Consider the following 23,288-nt stretch of genomic DNA (forward strand, 5'->3'; position numbering starts at 1 on the left):
AATTATGAATGCTCAGAGACAATGTGTGGGTTCAATAAAGAAAAAGAATGTTTTCTTGTCTGACGCATGATTTACTGCGCAGATCACCCCCCCCCCCCCCCTTTGCCAATCAGAATCCTCGTTGCTCGGAATTTGTGTCCTCCATGGTGTCCCATACCGAGTCCCAGCATTCCCTGGGAGCTCCTTCTTATGGCTTCCCTTTACCTAATGGGTCTAAGTGCCATTTAGCCACCATTTACACATCAAAACACACTCATTGGGGATTTATGGCCGTCTGATGTGTAAACTCCCATCTTCTTTAATGATTGACTTTTGAACTTGAAACAATTAAAGCATTTAAAAAAAAAATGAAACCCCTTAGAGGCTTCTGAAGAAGTCATTAAAAGGAGGACCACCCTGATCTCCATAGCTAAGTACAGTCTACACAACCGCCAACTGGAACTCTTTTGGAACTCAATCCATGGTGGAGACTAATGCCTCGTACACACACATCGATTATTGGTCGGGAATTTTCGGCCAACGTCCGATCGGCCGATTTTCGGCTTGTTAGTATGATGCTTTCGACAACCGACTCCGACTTTTCGGCCGAATAAAATCTGGTGTGCAGGCTATAAAATTTTTGTTAGCCGTCAACACAATGGCCGATTTTCTGTCAGTCAGTACAGATTTCGGCAGACAAAAATCTGATGAGCAAGACTGGGCATGTTCAGAGAAGAAAAAACACACGGAAAGTAAACCAACACATGACATCACTTCTGAAGTTGATTTTTGTTGGCCGAGAAAATTTGTGTGCAGTCTAGGCACATTCCAACCAACAAAACACAACTCTGGACAAAAGTCGGCCGATCGGTCGGCCGATAATCGTTGCATGTGTACGAGGCATTAGGCTGGATACACACTATAAGATTTTCTGTAGATACCAAAACCATATAATATGAGGTCAGACCTAAACACTTTCAATGTGTATGCAATCAGGCAGGCCCTGGCACTACATAGTTGAAGGTAAATCTAAAGGAAATTGAACAACAAAAGTTGTATAGTGTGTATCCAGCCAAAGGCTCAATTCACACCAGTGTGACTTGTCATGTGACTTTGGACACAAAGTTACATGGCATATCGCAGCTCATGTATTTGAATAGAAGTCATTCAAATCTGTGCAACTTAAAGTCGCAGTGACTTTAAAAAAGCTTCCTGCACTACTTTGACGCGCCTCAAGTGCCATAGACTGCAATGTAAACTCTCAAAGGTTGCATGAAACTGACATCTATAAGTGCAACAGTCAAAGCCAAAGTCACATCCAATTCGCACCCATCCAAAGTTGCATCAGTCGCAATGTAAATCGCAGGACTTTGAAGTCACACAAGTGTGAATGGAGCCCTACTAACACTGGAGCACTCAGAATCTGGTGCAGCTGTACAGGGTAGCCATTTAGCTTCAAACTTCAAGTTGTTCAATTAAAGTAGTATTAAAGGGTTTCGGCTTTAAAAAAAAAAAAATAACAAACATGTTATACATACCTCCTCTGTGTAATGGTTTTGCACAGAGCAGCCTCGATCCTCCTCTTATCAGGTCCCCTGCCGGCGCTCCTGGCTCCTCCACCTTAACCAGTGCCTCCAATAGCAAACCACTTACTATGGGTGCACTGGTGTATGCTCCCTCCCCAGCCCTGCTCTATCCATCCATAAGACACAAAGGGATTGATTTACTAAAGGCAAATAGACTATGCACTTTTCAAAGTGCAGTTGCCCTCTGCAAGTGCAGTTACTCCAGAGCTTAGTAAATGAGCAGAAGCTCTGCTTACCTCCATCATCCAATCATGTGCAATTAAAAAAGCTGTTTTTTTTATTTTCCTTGCACGTTATTGGATGATGGAAGTTAACAGAGCTTCTGGATCAACTGCGCTTGCAGAGGGCACAGTCTATTTTAGAAAATCAACCCCATAGAGCAATGGCATGGCCCCACCCCCTCCTCACTCCTCATTGGCTCACTGTCTGTGATTGACACCAGTGGGAGCCAATAACTCCCGCTGCTGTCTCAGTCAATGAGGAGAGAGAGACCTCTGGGACAGCTGAGGCTCTCATGGAAATCGCTGGATCAAGAGGGGGGGGGGGGTGGCTGTGGGGTGGGGGGGGGGTTGCATGAAGTTTAAAAAAAAACTTCTGTGTGCACCAGCCCCCGCTAATATACAGTATCTCACAAAAGTGAGTACACCCCCCGCATTTTTGTAAATATTTTATTCTATCTTTTCATGTGACAACACTGAAGAAATGACACTTTGCTACAATGTAAAGTAGTGAGTGTACAGCTTGTATAACAGTGTAAGTTTGCTGTCCCCTCAAAATAACTCCACACACAGCCATTAATGTCTAAACCGCTGGCAACAAAAGTGAGTACACCCCTAAGTGAAAATGTCCAAGTTGGGCCCTATTACCCATTTTCCTTCCCTGGTGTCATGTGACTCGTTAGTGTTACAAGGTTTCAGGTGTGAATGGGGAGCAGGTGTGCTAACTTTGGTGTTAAGTGTCAATATTTTGTGTGGCCACCATTATTTCCCAGCACTGCCTTAACCTTCTTGGGCATGGAGTTCACCAGAGCTTCACAGACATAGGTCTAGAGATATGCTTGTACAAACACAGGGGGGGGGGGGGAGGAATTTGGGACTTTATATGAGACTCATGACCAGCCACGGAGTAAAATCGTCTGTTTATTGGAGAGTCTATAGAAAAATATTGGTGAAACCAAATTGCTCGGTAAAAGCATGTAGCCCATGAGATTGGGAAAAACATGAATGATACACATATAAATATAAATGGTCTAGATAGGACAATGGTACAATATAATACAATGTTATCCTGGTACATCCTGGTACATAATTAGAAATATAATAGGGTCATGAAACAAAAGTATACAGTAAAAACTTGTAATTGATGAAATTGCCTGTGTTGAACTTGTTTCGTGAAAATTCACTTCATCAGGAGTAGGCATGGTTCATGTATCTAGAGAGGATGTACAAACATAAACAACAACATATCCAATAGGTAAGAAGATCTCAAAAAACCTATCAAAGATATAACTTACAATTAGGTAAGGCTTCACTGCCGGGTTCCCTGACCGGCAATGGCGGCGGGAGCACCCGACAGACGATGGAAACATCGGCTGCGGTGCCGACATCGCTGGATTCCAGGACAGGTAAGTGTCCTAATATTAACCACTTTACCACTGGAGGATTTTGCTGTCTTACGTCTGGGCCACTTTTTGCGATTCGGCGCTGTGCGACTTTAACTGACAATTGCGCGGTCATGCGACACCGTACCCAAACGAAATTTACGTCCTTTTTTCACCACAAACAGAGCTTTCTTCTGGTGGTATTTGATCACCTGTGCGATTTTTACTTTTTGCGCTATAAACAAAAAAATAGCATTTATTTTGAAAAAATTGGGATTTTGCTTGTTGGGTGTTTTGAGACTTCAGAGACTTTCAGCTCGTAAAACACTCAGGTGTGAAGTGAACAGGGCCTAAAAAAGCAACGTTGTGCTGTATAGGAAGTATGAAATTATTTAAATGGGTGTCTTGTAAAAAGAAGGCAAAAAACCTCCTCGACCCTTTAAATATCCCCATCTCTGATAGGTTCTTTGAACTTTATCATGGTTATCAATGACAGTCCCTGGAAAGACCCCCTTTGCAAGATAAATTGTAGTTCCCCTTTAACAAGGGACCCCCGGGCCCCTGTACATATCGGATTCCCAGGTTAGCCTGACCCCGGAGTTACGGACGGCACAGCTTTTACTATGGGATTTAAATAGCCTAATAGCTCCATAATGGAGGGAAACCACTTACTTTTCAAGCGGCCGCTTCCTCCACTGCTCCCTGCAAAGCTATAATTTGGGATATTTTTAGCTGCATCTACTAAATGATTTGGCAAAGGTTGTATTTGATTTGGATGACAAAGCAAAGGTGTGCAGTACAGCGGAAATGCAGCCCCGTACCCCGGGAGACAGGAAAGATCGCTCTAATGAGCAGAGATGGCTTCCGTCCCACAATGGCTAAATTATGTCATTTATACGGTGACAAGGGGGAGATGGGACCTTTATTAAATCTGATGGAGAACACGGGGGCAGGAGACTTCCCCTAAGAAAACAAAGAAATATTTCTGCAGGTGAAATAAACTGTAATTCTAACATTATAAAACATCTATCTATCTATCTATCTATCTATCTATCTATCTATCTATCTATCTATCTATCTATCTATCTATCTATCTATCTATCTATCCATCCATCCATCCATCCATCCATCCATCCATCCATCCATCCATCCATCCATCCATCCATCCATCCATCCATCTATCTATCTATCTATCTATCCTGAACAAAATTATAAACGCAAAACTTTTGTTTTTGCCCCCATTTTTCATGAGCTGAACTTAAAGGTCTAAGACTTCTTCTATATACACAAAAGGCCGATTTCTCTCAAATATTGTTCACAAATCTGCCTAAAGGCTCTTTCACACTATCCGCTCCGTCGGTGGACTCCGTTTATCTCAACGGGGGATCGATCCGCCGATCCCCCGCTGAGCAGGAGAATGACAGCTGTTCTCCGCACTTTGTGCGGAGACACAGCTGTCAGAGCCCCATACATCTCTATGGGGGAATCGGATGGGAACGGACCGTCGGTCTGTTCTCATCCGATCCGATCCGCTGGATGGATGGAAAATAGGGTTTCTATCTGTCCAGATTTGACGGATCGGATGTCAGCGGACATGTCTCCTCTGACATCCGATGCCCCATAGGGATGCATGGGGGGACCGTTCAGATCCGCCAAAAAAAAAAACTGGCAGGTGGATCTGAACGGTCCGCCTGTGTGAAAGGGGCCTAAGGCTAAGGCCCCTTTCACACGGTCTGCCTCAGTAGGCGGATCTGTGCTGCTCAGCGGGGATCGATCCGCCGATCCACGCTGAGCCGGTAGGTGGGAGCTCCGTCTCCGCTTGCAGTGCGGAGAGGGAGGTGTCACAGCCCCCACTGCTCTCTATGGGGGGATCGGATGAGAGCGAACCGCCTGTCTGCTCTCATCCGATCCGATCACTGAACGGATGGAAAAATAGGGTTTCCATCCGTCCAGATTTCACGGACAGGATCGGATACGGATGGCAGCGGGTGTCAGCGGAGGTTTCTCCGCTGACATCCGCTGCCCCATAGAGCTGCATGGAGGATCCGATCAGATCCGCCTAAAAAACTGACAGGCGGATCTGATCGGATGAAAGAGCCCTTAATCTGTGTTAGTGAGCACTTCTCCTTTGCGGAGATAATCCATCCACCTCACAGGTGTGGCATATCAAGATGGTGATTAGACAGCATGATTATTGCACAGGTGTGCCATAGGCCCCTTTCACACAGGCGGACCGTTCAGATCCACCTGTCAGTTCTTCAGGCGGACCTGATCGGATGCCCCATGCATCTCTATGGGGCATCGGATGTCAGCAGAGACATGTCCGCTGACATCCGATACGTAAAATCTGGACAGATGGAAACCCTATTTTCCATCCGTCCAGCGGATGGGATGAGAACGGACAGACGGTCCGTTCCCATCTGATTCCCCCATAGAGAAGAATGGGGACTTGACAGCTCTGTCTCCACACACAGCACGGAGACAGAGCTGCCATCCGCCTGCTCATAAAAGGCCACTGTAAAATGTGCAGTTTTGTCACACAGCACAATGCCACAGATGTCACAAGTTTTGAGGGAGCGTGCAATTGGCATGCTGACTGCAGGAATGTCCACCAGAGCTGTTGCCCATGATTTGAATGTTCATTTCTCTACCATAAGCCGTCTCCAAAGGCGTTTCAGAGAATTTGGCAGTACATCCAACCGGCCTCACAACCGCAGACCACGTGTAACCACACCAGCCCAGGACCTCCACATCCAGCATCTTCACCTCCAAGATAGTCTGCAACAATCGGCTTTCATAACCAAAGAATTTCTGCACAAAACTGTCTCAGGGAAGCTCATCTGCATGCTTGTCCCCATCGGGTCTCGACCTGACTGCAGTTCGCTCGTCGTAAGCGACTTGATTGGACAAATGCTCACATTCGATGGCGTCTGGCACTTTGGAGAGGTGTTCTCTTCACAGATGAATCCAAGCTTTCACTGTACAGGGCCCTTCTCCCCGATTGCTCAGTTTGGCCGGGTGGCCCGCTCTAGGAAGAGTTCTGGCGGTTGCAAACTTTTTCCATTTACAGATGATGGAGGCCACTGTGCTCATTGGGACCTTCAATGCTTCAGAAATTTTTCTGTACCCTCCCCCAGATCTGTGCCTCCATACAATCCTGTCTCGGAGGTTCAAAGACAATTCCTTGGCTTTCATGGCTTGGTTTGTGCTCTGAAATGCACTGGTAGCTGTGGGACCCCCTATATAGACAGGTTTGTGCCTTTCCAAATCATGTCCAATCCACTGAATTTACCACAGGTGAACTCCAATCAAGTTGTAGAAACGTATCAAAGATGATCGGTGGAAACAGGAAGCACCTGAGCTCAATTCTGAGTGTCATGGCAAAGGCTGTGAATACTTATGTACATGGGCTTTTTTTAATTTTTAATAAATTTGCAAAGTTTTCAAACAAACCTCTTTCATGTTGTCATTATGGGGTATTGTTTGTAGAATTTTGAGGAAAATGAGGAATTTGATCCATTTTGGAATAAAGCATAACAAAATGTGGAAAAAGTGAAGGCGCTGTGAATACTGTCCAGATACACTCTATATATATAAATCTATCTATCTATCTATCTATCTATCTATCTATCTATCTATCTATCTATCTATCTATCTATCTATCTATCTATCTATCTATCTATCTATCTATCTATCTATCTATCCGGGGCCGGCGCTCCTGCTAGGCAAACTGAGCAGCCGCCTAGGGCACACTGCCGCCTAGAGGCGCACTGTTGCCTAGGTTAGGGTGACCAGTCTCCTGTTTTGTTCCCGATTTGCAGGGCCGATCCTGGGCGGGTGCACTGGGGGGGGGGGGGGTCTGGGGCGTGCCCAGGGCTGGCCCTGCTATAAGTTACTTGGGCTGCCTTCAGAAGGGAAGGGAGAGGGCGAGGGCGAGCGCTGCATGATTAAACAGAGCAGGGTTCTTCTGCTTACCTGGCGCGGCTGCTGTAATGTGGAGATCCGCCTCCTGGACCGCCGCCAACCTATGAGAGACAGCACACTGGTTACGTCTATCAAAGGTTGGCGGCGGTCCAGGAAGCGGGACTTCAAATTATAGCAGCCATGCCGGGTAAGCAGCAGAACCCTGCTGTGTTTAATCATGCGGTGCTCTAATCCCCATACACTGGTCACTCTGCATTGATGGGGGCACACTGGTCACTCTGCATTGATGGGGGCACACTGGTCACTCTGCATTGATGGGGACACACTGGTCCCTCTGCATTGATGGGAGCACACTGATCACTGGTCACTCTGCATTGATGGGGGCACACTGGTCACTCTGCATTGATGGGGGCACACTGGTCACTCTGCATTGATGGGGGCACATTGGTCACTCTGCATTGATGGGGGCTCACTGGTCACTCTGCATTGATGGGGGCACACTGGTCACTGGTCACTCTGCATTGATGGGGGCACACTGGTCACTCTGCATTGATGGGGGCACACTGGTCACTCTGCATTGATGGGGCACTGGTCACTCTGCATTGATGGGGGCTCACTGGTCACTCTGCATTGATGGGGGCACACTGGTCACTCTGCATTGATGGGGCACACTGGTCACCCCCCCCCCCTCTCTGACACACTGCTCCCCCACCCTGACACACTTCCCCCCCCCCCCCCTGACACACTGCGAGTGATGCAAGTATTGGGGGGAGTATGGGGAATGCATGGAGTGTGCTGCGAGTATAGGGAAATTTTGAATTTTTTTTTTTTTTTGGGGAGGGGGGCGGGGCGCAAGTAGCTAGTCTTGCCTAGGGCGCAGAATAGTCTAGCACTGGCCCTGTATCTATCTATCTCCTTGCCAGAGGCCTCCTCACAATATTCCCACCCATTAACCTTTATATCCGAAGGAAAGAATGTCCACACAAAAAGGTAGGGTTGCTGCACTTTACTAATGTCACTTGAGGATGGCATTTACAGGTACATGACATAGACATGCTATCCAGGGTCACTTGTCAATCTATTATAGTGGAAGATCTGCAGCAGTCACATGTGAAAGCAGCACACAGTACACTTTAGTAAGCTGTCTTCACTCACTCATGACATTACTATAGGGGAGTGTTAGCTAGAAGGGACCTAGCACCCAGATTACACTATTCTCTGTTACCACACGCTATTCTGGGTCAGAGCCACCTAGTGGCAGTTTTCCCTCTAGGGCTGCAGTTGTAGCCAATCACAGTATCCTTTTTGATGGTGGTGACAGCAACTCTTCTGGGAAGGCTGTCCACAAGGTTCAGGAGTGTGTCTATGGGAAGGTTTGACCATTCTTCCAGAAGCGCATTTGTGAGGTCAGGCACTGATGTTGGACGAGAAGGCCTGGCTCGCAGTGTCCGCTAAAATTCATCCCAAAGGTGTTCTATCATTTCGAGGTCAGGACTCTGTGCAGGCCCTGTGTAGGGTTTCGGACACAGGGCCTCTTAGTTCAATGCACCTTACAGATACCCCCTTTTAGCCCTCCTCGCCTCCTTTATCCCACTCGTGTGGATGCCAAGGCATTCCTATTTGGATTGACATCACAGACACAGCAGCATCTTTTCCCACCCCAAGGATTTTCCTTAATTTGTAAGGATTTCCTCTTACTTCCGGTTTGGCTATGGGACGGGAAGTAGGGGGAGATCTCCAAAATGAGACATAGATGGCAAAAAAAAAAAAAACTGACAGGGGTCCCTTACTCTATCCAAAATGGAAAAAAAAGTTCTACTTTAATAAATATACAGTATCTCACAAAAGTGAGTACACCCCCCGTGTTTTTGTAAATATTTTATTCTATCTTTTCATGTGACAACACTGAAGAAATGACACTTTGCTACAATGTAAAGTAGTGAGTGTACAGCTTGTATAACAGTGTAAATTTGCTGTCCCCTCAAAATAACTCAACACACAGCCATTAATGTCTAAACCGCTGACAACAAAAGTGAGTACACCCCTAAGTAAAAATATCCAAATTGGGCCCAAAGTGTCAATATTTTGTGTGGCCATCATTATTTTCCAGCACTGCCTTAACCCTCCTGGGCATGGAGTTCCCCAGAGCTTCAGAGGTTGGCACTGGAGTTCTCTTCCGCTCCTCCATGATGACATCACGGAGCTGGTGGATGTTAGAGACCTTGCGCTCCTCCACCTTCTGTTTGAGGATGCCCCATAACGCAGTGCCTAATCGCAAAATATGGCCTGGTCAGGAAGGGGGAAAATCCTTCCGGTCTAGAAGTGGTTAAATGATGGCAGGTGTGTACTGACTCCTATTTAACATGAGTTGGAATGTGATTGTAATTCTGAACCCAAAAAGACAAAGTTTCCTGCGAGCAACCTCTCTACTATAGATTTTTAAAATGCCGCAGACACTTCACTTCTCATAAAAAAGTGCAATGGAGCTATTAAATATAAAATAGTGTTGCGCAGAATAAAAATCTATTTGAATGAATATATAAATAAATATATATTGGTGATATAGTGTATAAATAAAAATAAAGAATTATTATGTGCTAAAGTGATCAAATATATCCCTATAGCTACTCAATAATAAAATTCCATAATATTAAACAATATCCTTGATCAAATTGTGACTGTGAATAAATAATAAATATTAAATATAAATGGTAAATATTAATAATAATATATCTGTGTCAGATATATCAATAATAAATAATAAATATATATGTGCAATATCAAGCAATAACAAAGACGATATATATAAATATGATTTTAGTGTCCATTTATATTTAATATTTATTATTTATTCACAGTCACAATTTGATCAAGGATATTGTTTAATATTATGGAATTTTATTATTGAGTAGCTATAGGGATATATTTGATCACTTCAGCACATAAAAATTCTTTATTTTTATTTATACACTATATCACCGATATATATTTATTTATATATTCATTCAATTAGATTTTTTATTCTGCGCAACACTATTTTATATTTAATAATTCTGAACCCAGCTACATCCCCAGTTATAAGAGGGTGTGCACACTTATGCAACCACATTATTTTAGTTTTTTATTTTTACTCCCCCCTCTAAAAAATTTCAGTTTGTTTTTTCTACGGAGTTGTACAGTTTATAGGTCACATTAAAGGTGGAAAAAGTTCTGAAATGATTTATCGTTGTCTCATTTTTTTTTTTTTTTACATCACGGAAAATCTGACATTTTACCAGGGGTGTGTAGACTTTTTATATCCATTGTAGATAGGAAGCGGTTAAAAGAAGCTGGAGGCGATCAGCAGCACTGAGATACAAAAACGTAGGGAACAAAACTTGAAAATAAGAGTTAGCGTTTTTGTAAACGAATCGTCATGCAGTAGGGGTTGGACATCTAGCTGAACGTTCTACAAAAACGTGGGGTCTACAGGAACGATCCGTGGCCCCTGGGCCCGCTTTTGTCTGGAAGCGGCTTTGCATTTGGCAGGCTTAAGTCAGTTTTTTTTCCCCCTCACCTCCCCTTAATGTAAACCCATCCTGTCACTGAAGAGGATTTTCGCCTTTTCACCGTGGAATTTGATGGACACGCAGAGTGAGTCTCTTAAGTGAGCATGATGTGTGTGGAATGTCCCTGACGCCTTGCGATATGTCTGACTCGTGAGTTATATCTTTGCCTGGGGCACCTGCTGAAGGATCCCTGCAAGACTGAGAACCTTTCAGAGGCTCTCCGCAGCAAGAAAGACAAACAGGGGCAGAAGATGAGGGCTGTCCAGACCCCGATCGCTGGCCGGGGTGGAGCCCCTGAAGAACACCGCGAGGTTCTGATAAGAAGTGCTAAGTGTACGCCGGGTGCTGTAGGACAATGGTCCTCAACTCTGGTCCTCGGGGCCCACTAACAGGCCAGGTTTGCAAGATAACTAAATTACATCACAGGTGATCATTTGCTGCTCAGTGATTGCAGTATTCTAGTCTGCATCTCCCCAAAGTAATACTTAAAATCTGGCCTGTTAGTGGGCCCCGAGGACCAGAGTTGAGGACCACTGCTGTAGGATAGCAAAATGGCACAACGTTCCCGTCCTCTGAGAAATGTGATTGGAATCATTTTGCTGGCTAAAGCCCCGTACACTTGTACCGATTGTCGGCCGTAAATATTCGGCCGACGACCGATCGGCCGATTGTAGGCTTGTTAGTATGATGCTTCCGACAGCCGACAGCGCATTTTCGGCCGAACAGAATCTGTCGTGCAGGCAATAAAATTTTTGTTGGCCAACACCAGAACGGCCAATTGTTCGCCAGTCAGTACAGATTTCGGCCGACAGACAACAGGTTAGCAAGACTGGGCATGCTCAGAAAAGAAAAAAGACAAGGAAAGTTAACCATCACATGACATCACTTCTGCAGTCGGCTGTTGTTGGCCGACAAAATTCGTGTGCAGTCTTTTTCAGTTTTCAACAGACACGACAGCCCTGGACAAAAGACGGCCGATCGTTCGGCCGACGATCAGTATGTGTGTACGGGGGCTTAAGGCATTACCTGGAAAAGGAGCCTTTCCGGTCACTTTGATGCGATATCTGCATACACGTGGTGTCAAACGAATAAAAAAAAAGGTATTATGGGGGGGCTCTGAGCTACATGTTAAAACAGAACTCCAAGCAAACCGCTAAATACACCGATAAAATACAGTATCTCACAAAAGTGAGTACACCCCTCACATTTTTTGTTAATATTTTATTATATCTTTTTATGGTACAACACTGAAGAAATTACACTTTGCTGTCCCCTCAAAATGACTCAACGCACAGTCATTAATGGCTAAACCACTGGCAACAAAAGTGAGTACAACCCTAAGTAAAAATTTAAAAATTGGGCCCAAAGTGTCAACATTTTGTGTGGCCACCATTATTTTCCGGCACTGCTTTAACCCTCTTGGGCATGGAGTTCACCAGAGCTTCAGAGGTTGCCACTGGAGTCCTCTTCCACTCCTCCATGGCGACATCACAGAGCTTGTGGATGTTAGAGACCTTGCTCCACCTCCACAGATGCTCAATAGGGTTTAGGTCTGGAGACATGCTTGGCCAGTCCATTATCTTTACTCTCGCTTCTTTAGCAAGGCAGTGGTCGTCTTGGAGGTGTATTTGTGTATTTGGGCCCAATTTGAAAATGTCCAAATTGGGCCCAAAGTGTCAACATTTTGTGTGGCCACCATTATTTTTCAGCACTGTCTTAACCCTCTTGGGCATGGAGCTCACCAGAGCTTCACAGGTTACCACTGAAATCTCTTCCACTCCTCCATGACGACATCACAGATCTGGTGGATGTTAGAGACCTTGCGCTCCTCCACCTTCTGTTTGAGGATGCCCCACAGATGCTCAATAGGGTTTAGGTCTGGAGACATGCTTGGCCAGTCCATCATCTTTACCCTCAGCTTCTTTAGCAAGGCAGTGGCTGTCTTGGAGGTGTGTTTGGGGTCGTTATCATGTTGGAATACTGCCCTGTGGCCCAGTCTCTGAAGGGGGGGATCATGCTCTGCTTCAGTATGTCACAGTACATGTTGGCATTCATGGTTCCCTCAATGAACTGTAGCTCCCCAGTGGCGGCAGCACTCATGCAGCCCCAGACCATGACACTCCCACCACCATGCTTGACTGTAGGCAAGACACACTTGTCTTTGTACTCCTCACCTGGTTGCCGTCACACACGCTTGACACCATCTGAGCCAAATAAGTTTATCTTGGTCTCATCAGACCACAGGACATGGTTCCAGTAATCCATGTCCTTAGTCTGCTTGTCTTCAGCAAACTGTTTGCAGGCTTTCTTGTGCATCATCTTTAGAAGAGGCTTCCTTCTGGGACGACAGCCATGGAGACCAATTTGATGCAGTGTGCGGCGTATGGTCTGAGCACTGACAGGCTGACCCCCCACCCCTTCAACCTCTGCAACAATGCTGGCAGCACTCATACCTCTATTTCCCAAAGACAACCTCTGGATATGACACTGAGCACGTGCACTCAACTTCTTTGGTCAACCATGGCGAGGTCTGTTCTGAGTGGAACCTGTCCTGTTAAACCGCTGTATGGTCTTGGCCACCGTGCTGTAGCTCGGTTTCAGGGTCTTGGCAATCTTCTTATAGCCTAAGCCATCTTTATGTAAAGCAACAATTCTTTTTTCAGATCCTCAGAGAATTCTTTGCCATGACTCAGATTTTGCCAGGCTCACATTTAACCCATTGATCACCCACAATGTTAACCCCTTCCCTGCCAGTGTCATTATAACAGTAACAGTGCATATTTTTTGCACTGATTACTGTAGTAATGCCACTGGTACCCCCAAAAGTGTCAAAAATGTCAGTTAGGGGTCCGATCTGGCTGCCGCAATGTCGCAGTCCTGCAAAAAAATCGCAGATCGCCGCCATTACTAGTAAAAAAAAACCAAAACATTAAAAATTACTTAAATCTTTCCCGTAGTTAGTAGATGCAATAACTTTTGCGCAAACCAAACAAAATGCGCTTATTGTGATTTTTTTTTTTTTTTTTTTTACCAAAAATATGTAGCAGAAAATAAATTGGGCTAAAATGTCAAAAAATTTTGATTTTTACATATTTTTTTTTGGAATGTTATATAGCAGAATGTGAAAAATATTGTTTTTTTTTTTCAGAATCGTCACATTTTTTTTGTTTATAGTGCAAAAAATAAAAATCACACAGGTGATCAAGTACCACCAAAAGAAAGCTCTATTTGTGGGAAAAAAAGGACATTCAGTTTATTAAAGTACAGTGTCGCACGACCACGCAATTGTCCGTTAAAATAAAGCAGTGCTGAATCGCAAAATAGGGCCTGGTCGTTAAGGGGGAAAATCTTCCGGTCCAGAAGTGGTCTCCGTGTGAGAAAAATTTTGAAATTTTGGAGTTTGTCACTTCGAGAATTTTCGGAATTGGCTGTAGAAAGTTGTGTACACACTATACGAAAATCGTAACGAAAATTATTTGGACTAATATGTTCGCCTGATTTTCTTGTAGTGTGTACGAGTCTTTACTTGCGTATAAGCCTTCAAAATGGGCACTTTTTGATTTTTTCTGTTCAGCTCCCATGGACTTCAATGGGGTTCACCATTCGGGTTAGAACATTTTCCCCGTTCGGGCATTCTGCTGTGAACTGAACATGGGGGGGGGGGGGTTTAAATTTTGCCGGAGACATATTTAGAAAGAACCACATCCCTTGATAATATATAGAAATTGACTAGGAAATTGTTGTGGGACTTTTAAGGTGCAAACACATATATAAATGATGGAGAAAAAATAATTTTGGTAAAAACAATTTTACATATTTTTATTTATCCAAATAATAGACATAGTTTTTTTTAAAAGCAAGTAAAAAAGAAAAAAATATAACCATATACCGGTAATGTCAGCTCAACATGTTTCGCCATCTAGCGATAGCTTCTTCAGGAGACTAACGGACATCTCTAGTGAGTTATTTTTCTGTATATAACGAAAAGAACAATACAGTACATAAGAATTTTTATTCATATACATATATTACAAAATTAATTACATTAAATATTAATCCATTGAAAGGAAAACCACAGAACATACCTCCAAAAAACTGAATTGTGCCCCAATTCAGTTTTTTGGAGGTATGTTCTGTGGTTTTCCTTTCAATGGATTAATATTTAATGTAATTCATTTTGTAATATATGTATATGAATAGAAATTCTTGTGTATTGTTCTTTTCGTTATATACAGAAAAATAACTCACTAGAGATGTCCGTTAGTCTCCTGAAGAAGCTATCGCTAGATTGCGAAACATGTTGAGCTGACATTATATGGTTATATTTTTTCTTTTTTACTTGCTTTTATTTGGATAAATAAAAATATGTAAAATTGTTTTTACCAAATTTATTTTTTCTCCATCATTTATATATGTATTTGCACCTTAAAAGTCCCACAACAATTTCCTAGTCAATTTCTATATATTATCAAGGGATGTGGTGCTTTCGAAATATGTCTCCGGCAAATAACTCACTAGAGATGTCCGTTAGTCTCCTGAAGAAGCTATCGCTAGATGGCGAAACATGTTGAGCTGACATTACCGTGTTTCCCCCGAAAATAAGACCGGGTCTTATATTAATTTTGGCTACAAAAAAACGCACTAGGGCTTATTTTCAGGGGATGTCTTATTTATTGATGGTATGTAAAAAGATGAACTTAAGAGCCCGTTCACAATGGGGCGACCTGTGAGGCGACCTGGTCGCCTGACAAGTTGCCGTAGGTCGCCTGCCATAGAGAAGCTATGGACCCGTTCTAATAGGAGCGACACAAGTCGCTCCGACTTAGAAAAAGGGTCCGGAGCTTCTTTGGGGCGACCCGGAGCGACCTGCATTGACTTCAATGATATGAAGTCCGTGCCGGACCGCTCCGAGGTCGCTGTGCGAGCTGCGCACCGTGACCTGTGAGGTCGCTCCGGCAAGTAGCGTCGCCCCAGTGTGAACGAGGTCTAAAGGGATTGTAACTCTAAAATAAATAAATATCCTGATCCTTTAAAGCATGGTAGACAGCACAGTGCTTGTGTTGTGTCATTTAGCCCTCTTTATGTTCCAAAAAACCTGGAATAAAATAATAAAATGTTAAAAAAAGTTCTCTCCCTGTCAGCTCAGGAGTCAGCATTATGACATTCTGTAATCCCAAAAATAAACCTGGGATAAAGTCATTGTAAAAATATGTAATGGATTTTATAAAAAGATTATGTAATGTGCAGTGTGTCTCCTTTTGTAACTTTATTGTAGAAAATACCTTATTTACAGCGCCGCTGGGCACTCACGTGACCCTCCGGAGCTCTACTTTCCCACTCCGAATACTGCAGAGGGAGGGGCTGAGATCAAGGATTTTACTAGGGCTTATTTTTGGGGTAGGTCTTATATTGCAGCCATCCCTGAAAATCATGCTAGGTCTTATTTTCGGGGTAGGGCTTATTCTCAGGGAATCAGGGTATATAGTTATATTTTTTTCTTTTTACTTGCTTTTAAAAAAACTATGTCTGTTATTTGGATAAATAAAAATATGTAAAATTGTTTTTACCAAAACTATTTTTTCTCCATCATTTATATATGTGTTTGCACCTTAAAAGTCCCACAACAATTTCCTAGTCAATGAACATGGGGGGGGTGTTCGGCCCATCCCTAGCTGAAAGCTAAAAATTGGCCTGGGCAGGAAGGGGGGTAAGAGTTCCCAGTATTGAAGTGGTTAAAATAAAGCACCTGTGTGATATTCCTAGTTCCGTCAATATTCATTTGTACCTGGACTGTTCAGATAGACGCCTTTGTCTCCTCCAAATGAGCAGAATGTTATTAGTGGGGACATGAAATAAGGGAGTCAGTGGCTGGCACTAGATTAGGTTACATTTACGACACTGTGGCTCACAATGGCCTCCAGTTGGCAAAAACCAAAACCCCCTAAAGTGTATGGACTCCGGCCAAGAGAGGGAAGCTATCGCATGACACTAGAAAATTGGCAATTTGCTCCCGTTTAGTTTGGCGCTTGTAGAGAACATATCATTTCTACAGGATGATTAAACTGAATGGCAGGTGAATATTTCCAAATGTCTCCGGCACGTTATAAATTTAATTTGGCTTTCTGTGATCTGTTGCCTTGCAGATATCCGTGAGACGGCATTCGTCTACGCCATCACCGCCGCCGGAGTGATCCACACCGTGACCCAGGCCTGCAGCATGGGAGAGCTGATGCAGTGTGGATGCGAGGTGACGCGAAACTGGGGACCCCCTCCGCCGCTGGCCATTGGACCCGGGGCTGACGGCTCGGCCTGGGAGTGGGGGGGATGCGGAGATGATGTCGAATACGGCTACGAGAAGTCACGGCAATTCATGGATGCCAAGCGGAAGAAGGGGAAAAGTGACATACGAACCCTCATAGACCTCCATAACAATGAAGCTGGACGACTGGTGAGTAGGAAAATGTGAGAATTGACCATTGGTTCATAGTTACATAGTAGGTGAGGTTGAATAAAGACAATAGTCCATCCACTTCAACCTGTGTAGGTGTGTGGTCGTAATCATCTCTCATACCCCTGAATGTTCTGATCCTTGAGATGTCCAAGAGTCTTTTGAAAGTAGCCATACTTCCCGCAGAAACCACCTCTTGTGGTAGAGAATTCCACAATCTTGTAGCCCTAACAGTAAAGAACCCCCCACATTGCCTGAGGTTAAAATGCATCTCCTCTATTCGAATTGTATGTCCTTGAGTCCTCATGCAATCCTTTCGACTGAATAGCTTTTTTCTATGCTGAGATCACCATTGAGGTATTTATAAATTGCTATCATGTCCCCTCTCAGGCGTCTCTTCTCCAGGGAGAATAAATCAAGCGATTGCAGACGCTCTTCATAATTAAGGTCCTCCAATCCCCTAATTAGTTTAGTTGACTCTCTCCAGCTCCAACACATCCCTCCTGAGGACTGGTGACCAGAACTGGACAGAATACTCCAGATGCGGTCGGACCAGAGTTTTATAAAGTGGAAGGATTATAGTCTTATCTCTGGAATACATCCCTTTCTTTATGCATGCTAATATTCTGCCGGCTTTGGCAGCTGCCGCTTGACATTGCATGCTATTGCTTAGTCTATCCTCTATCCTCTAAAAGCTCCTCCCCCACAGTGAGAAAACACTTTTTAGGCACACAGTTAACCCTTTGATTGCCCCTGATGTTAACCCCTTCCCTGCCAGTGTTATTCGTACAGTGACAGTGCATATTTTTAGCACTGATCACTGTATTGGTGTCACTGTATTGGTGTCTCCAAAAAAAGTGTCAGTTAGGTGTCCGATTTGTCCGCCGCAATGTCGCAGTCCTGCTAAAAATGGCTGGTCGCCGCAATTACTAGTAAAAATAAATAAATTAAAATGCCATAAAAATATCCCATAGTTTGTAGACACTATAACCTTTGCGCAAACCAATCAATATACGCTTGGAAATATGGGAGACCGATAAGCCGATGTTAACCTAGTGATATATAGGTATATATATATATATATGTTTATTGGGATTTATAGCAAAAATATGTAGCTGAATACATATTGGCCTAAATTATTGAAGAAATTCGATTTTTATATTTTTTTTATTGGGTATGTTTTATAGCAGAAAAAATATTATTTTTTTTTTTGTTTTTTTTCAAAATTATATATAGGTATATTTTTGCTTACAGCACGAAAAAAAAAAAAAAAATCTGCAGAGGTGATCAAATACCGCCAAAAGAAAGCTCTATTTGTGGGAAAAAAAGGACGTCAATTTTATTTGGGTACAGCGTTGCATGACCATGCAATTGCAGTATCGCAAAAAACAAAAAAAAAAAACGGCCTGGTCATTAAGCGGGGTAAAACCTTCCAGGGCTGAAGTAGGTAATGCAGTTAACCACTGCCCTGAAAATATGGAACAGAAAAGCAGTAAAAAATGTGAAAATCACACCTCTTTACAAACTCAGTACATAGATATTCCGCATGTATGGTATTTTTTTTTTTCCATATCTGTGTGTCATTTGTGCCTCTGTCCATTTGTTACATTCCTCTGTCAAACGCTGTCATAATAAGTGATGTCATGGCGAGGGGCGGGCGTGTTTGTTTGGTACTAGCAGACAACTATGTCAAGTATTTGGTTTTCTGTTTTCTCTAATGTACTTTATACATTCTAACATTTTCCTATCAGCTTTCTATAAGCCTGAATGTGACACGGAATATCCAGCTTCCCGACACAAGGCTAATCTGTGTACATATCAGCGGGACGCCGCTTTTACCGCACGCCCTCGTTAAGTAAAGAGTTCTGATCCGTAAGTATTAAAACTGAACTCCGGGAATCAGACAAAGTCTACCCTTTGCAGTGCCCCCCTACCCCCAGAAATGCAAAGGGTTAAATGCTTCTTTAGGGCCGGTTGACACTGACGGCGAGCGAATTGATGCGATTTCACAGTGCGCTTTGTGTTTTGACAGGTGCAAACTTTTTTGCGATTTCTGAGTGGACTGGGCGTAGCTGGAGATTAAATTTGCGCCGCACCTGCACTAAACTCGCACAGGACCCCTAAACAGGATCAAAATTGCACCACATCTGCACTAAACTCGCACAGGACCCCTTAACAGGATCAAAATTGCACCACACCTGTACTAAACTCGCACAGGAACCTTACCAGGATCAAAATTGCACCGCACCTGCACTAAACTCGCACAGGACCCCTTAACAGGATCAAAATTGCACCACACATGCACTAAACTCGCACAGAACCCCTTAACAGGATCACAATTGCACTACACCTGCACTAAACTCACACAGGACCCCTTCACAAAATAAAAATTGCACCACACCTGCACTAAACTCACACAGGACCCCTAACAGGATGAAAATTGCACCGCACCTGCACTAAACTCGCACAGGACCCCAAACAGGATCAGAATTGCACCACATCTGCACTAAACTCGCACAGGACCCTTAACAGGATCAAAATTGCACCGCACCTGCACTAAACTCGCACAGGACCCCTTAACAGGATCAAAATTGCACCACATCACTAAACTCGCACAGGACCCCTTAACAGAATCAAAATTGCACCACACCTGCACTAAACTCGCGCAGAACTCCTTCACAAAATTAAAATTGCACTACACCTGCACTAAACCCTGCACAGGACCCCTTAACAGGATCAAAATTTAACCACATCTGCACTAAACTCGCACAGGACCCTTAACAGGAACAAAATTGCACCGCACCTGCACTAAACTCACGCAGGACCCCAAACAGGATCAAAATTGCACCGCACCTGCACTAAACTCGCACAGGACCCCTTCACAAAATAAAAATTGCACCACACCTGCACTAAACTCGCACAGGACCCTTAACAGGATCAAAATTGCACCACACCTGCACTAAACTCGCACAGGACCCTTAACAGGAACAAAATTGCACCGCACCTGCACTAAACTCACGCAGGACCCCAAACAGGATCAAAATTGCACCGCACCTGCACTAAACTCGCACAGGACCCCTTCACAAAATAAAAATTGCACCACACCTGCACTAAACTCGCACAGGACCCTTAACAGGATCAAAATTGCACCACACCTGTACTAAACTTGCACAGGACCCCTTAACAGGATCACAATTGCACCACACCTGCACTAAACTTGCACAGGACCCCTTAACAGGATCAAAATTGCACCACATCTGCACTAAACTCACACAGGACCCCTTAACAGGATCAAAATTGCACCACACCTGTACTAAACTCGTACAGGACCCCTTAACAGGATCAAAATTGCACCGCACCTGCACTAAACTTGCACAGGACCCTTAACAGGATCAAAATTGCACCACATCTGCACTAAACTCACACAGGGCCCTTTTTTTAACATTGATGCACTGCATTGATGTGAACGACCTTCATAGAAAACAATAGAGTTGATGTACTAAAGACAATTAGATTGTGCACCTTGCAAAGTACAGTGGCTCCGGAGCTTAGTAAAGATTCACTTTGCAAAGAATACCCAATCACATGCAAGGAAAATTAATTTAAAAAAAAATGTCCTTGCACATGATTGGATGATGAAAGTCAGCAGAGCTCTCCCTCTTCTACTAAGCTCTGGAGCAACTGCCATTTGCCTGTAACATATTAACCCAAATGTATTCTCAGATGACATGCAAATCTATATCTTTCAGATCGCATCAGATTTGCATGAATGTGAACCGGGTCTTAGGGCTCTTTCACTCCTAAATCGCACAGGAAGGCAGTCCACGGTCCTGTGTGATTCCTGTGCAACTGCCGTGCGATTGAATCGGCTGACAATAGCACTAGATTGTACCAAAAGTAGTGCATGCACTGCAACCAGATCACATGATACGATGGTACCAAGCAATCTGATGCAGGAAAGCGCACTGCATTTGCAACGGCAACGGCGACTTCAGGGGCGATTTCAATCGACATCTGTGCATGAACCCGCACAGATTTTATTCAAATCACCCCCCGAACTCGCACTGAAATGCGGGTTTGAAATCGTGCATCGTTCAACCGGAGCATGGGGGAGCTCATGGCCATAATGAGGACAGTAATGACACAGCCCCAAATGATCCACAATGGCTCACAAGTAGTGTTGAGCGAACACGGACTGTATTATTCGTGTTCGTACCGAATAATTGGATTTTTTGTACCCGAACACGGACACGGACACTTTACTGTATGTTCGGGTAAAAATCCGTGTTCGGTCGTTTTATTTCCGGGTTTTGCATGCTTTGGCGCTCTTTTCATGGCGGGCTTTCAACAGCCAATCAACAATCGTTTAACTGGTGTGCCTTAAGCCATCCCAGCCATGCCTGCAAATGTCTCAGTAGCTGTGATTGGCCGTCTGAAGCATGTGACCAAGTCTTTATAAGTTCGAGGCAGCCGCAGCGGCGTCATTATGCTGCTTAGATTCAGGGACAGAGCACACATCAACGTGCTGGCTGCTGATTAGGGAAAGATAGGCAGGAAAAAACCATTTGTGTCCGGATAGAATTGAGGGACAGGTCGGAGTGTTTAGGCAGGGCGAGTTGTAGGCATTTTAGGGATAGAGTCTGCTGAATTATAGGGTCAGTGTCTTCTACAAACTACAATCGATATTGCTGTGTGGGGGGTGGGGTGAATCTGCACTCAATCCTGATCTACGATCTCTTCTCAATCCTGTTAGGGACAGAGTCTGCTGAATTTTAGGGAAACTGTGTTCTACAAACTACAATCGATATTGCTGTGTGGTGTGGGATTGGAGATAGGCAGGTGTCAGTGATCCACATCCATTTTTCTGTGTGTGAGCTGCAGTGAACACAATCTTTTTGGGCTGCAGTGAACACAATCTTTTTGGGCTGCAGTGAACACAATCTTTTTGGGCTGCAGTGAACACAATCTTTTTGGGCTGCAGTGAACACAATCTTTTTGGGGTGCAGTGAACAAAATCTTTTTGGGGTGCAGTGAACACAATCCTTTTTGGTGTGCAGTGAACACAATCTTTGTGGGGTGCAGTGAACAAAATCCTTTGTGGGGTGCAGTGAACACAATCTTTTTGGGGTGCAGTGAACAAAATCCTTTTTGGGGTGCAGTGAACAACATCCTTTTTGGGGTGCAGTGAACACAATCTTTTTGGGGTGCAGTGAACAAAATCCTTTGTGGGGTGCAGTGAACACAATCTTTTTGGGGTGCAGTGAACACAATCTTTTTGGGGTGGAGTGAACAACATCCTTTTTGGGGTGCAGTGAACAAAATCCTTTTTGGGGTGCAGTGAACAAAATCATTTTTGGGGTGCAGTGAACACAATCTTTTTGGGGTGCAGTGAACACAATCTTTGTGGGGTGCAGTGAACACAATCTTTTTGGGGTGGAGTGAACAACATCCTTTTTGGGGTGCAGTGAACAACATCCTTTTTGGGGTGCAGTGAACACAATCTTTTTGGGGTGCAGTGAACACAATCTTTGTGGGGTACAGTGAACAGAATCTTTGTGGGGTGCAGTGAACACAATCTTTGGGGGGTACAGTGAACACAATCTTTGTGAGGTGCAGTGAACACAATCTTTGTGGGGTGCAGTGAACACAATCATTGTGGGGTGCAGTGAACTCAATCTTTGTGGGGTACAGTGAACACAATCTCATACTTCTGAAGGTTTGAGGGTGCTGCCTGTTCCATACTCCCCCTACTCCTCATCTAGCCTTTTAGGGGTACAAACAATAGTAATTGGGGCCTAGTGTGGTTGTGTACGTGTGATATACATACACTTTTTTGGGATCATATTTTCTATTCCGCTATTTAATCAAAAACCTTTGGGGATCAGTTAAATTGGGGGATAGTCTGTGTTGGTACGTGTGAGAGAGATCCACCTTTCCAAGTTGTTGGGGTTCATCTCATACTTCTGAAGGTTTGAGGGTGCTGCCTGTTCCATACTCCCCCTACTCCTAGCCTTTTAGGGGTACAAACAATAGTAATTGGGGCCTAGTGTGGTTGTGTACGTGTGATATACATACACTTTTTTGGGATCATATTTTCTATTCCGCTATTTAATCAAAAACCTTTGGGGATCAGTTAAATTGGGGGATAGTCTGGCTTCTATGCTCGCTTCCCCAGGCAGCACCCTCAGAACCTCCCCACACAG

At 44.0% G+C, this 23,288-nt stretch overlaps 1 protein-coding gene across 1 annotated transcript in view; it reads left to right on the forward strand.

Moving 5' to 3' along the window:
• Positions 1 to 23,288, forward strand: part of WNT6 (Wnt family member 6) — a 199,014-nt gene that overhangs the window by 158,455 nt on the left and 17,271 nt on the right. Inside the window, exon 3 of the mRNA XM_082260109.1 lies at positions 16,781 to 17,085. Within this exon, the coding sequence (XP_082116235.1) occupies positions 16,781 to 17,085 (305 nt within the window). The remainder of the gene's footprint in view (positions 1 to 16,780; positions 17,086 to 23,288) is intronic.

The sequence above is a fragment of the Pelophylax lessonae genome, assembly GCF_965119305.1.
Source record: "Pelophylax lessonae genome assembly, chromosome: 6".
Classification (NCBI taxonomy): domain Eukaryota; kingdom Metazoa; phylum Chordata; class Amphibia; order Anura; family Ranidae; genus Pelophylax; species Pelophylax lessonae.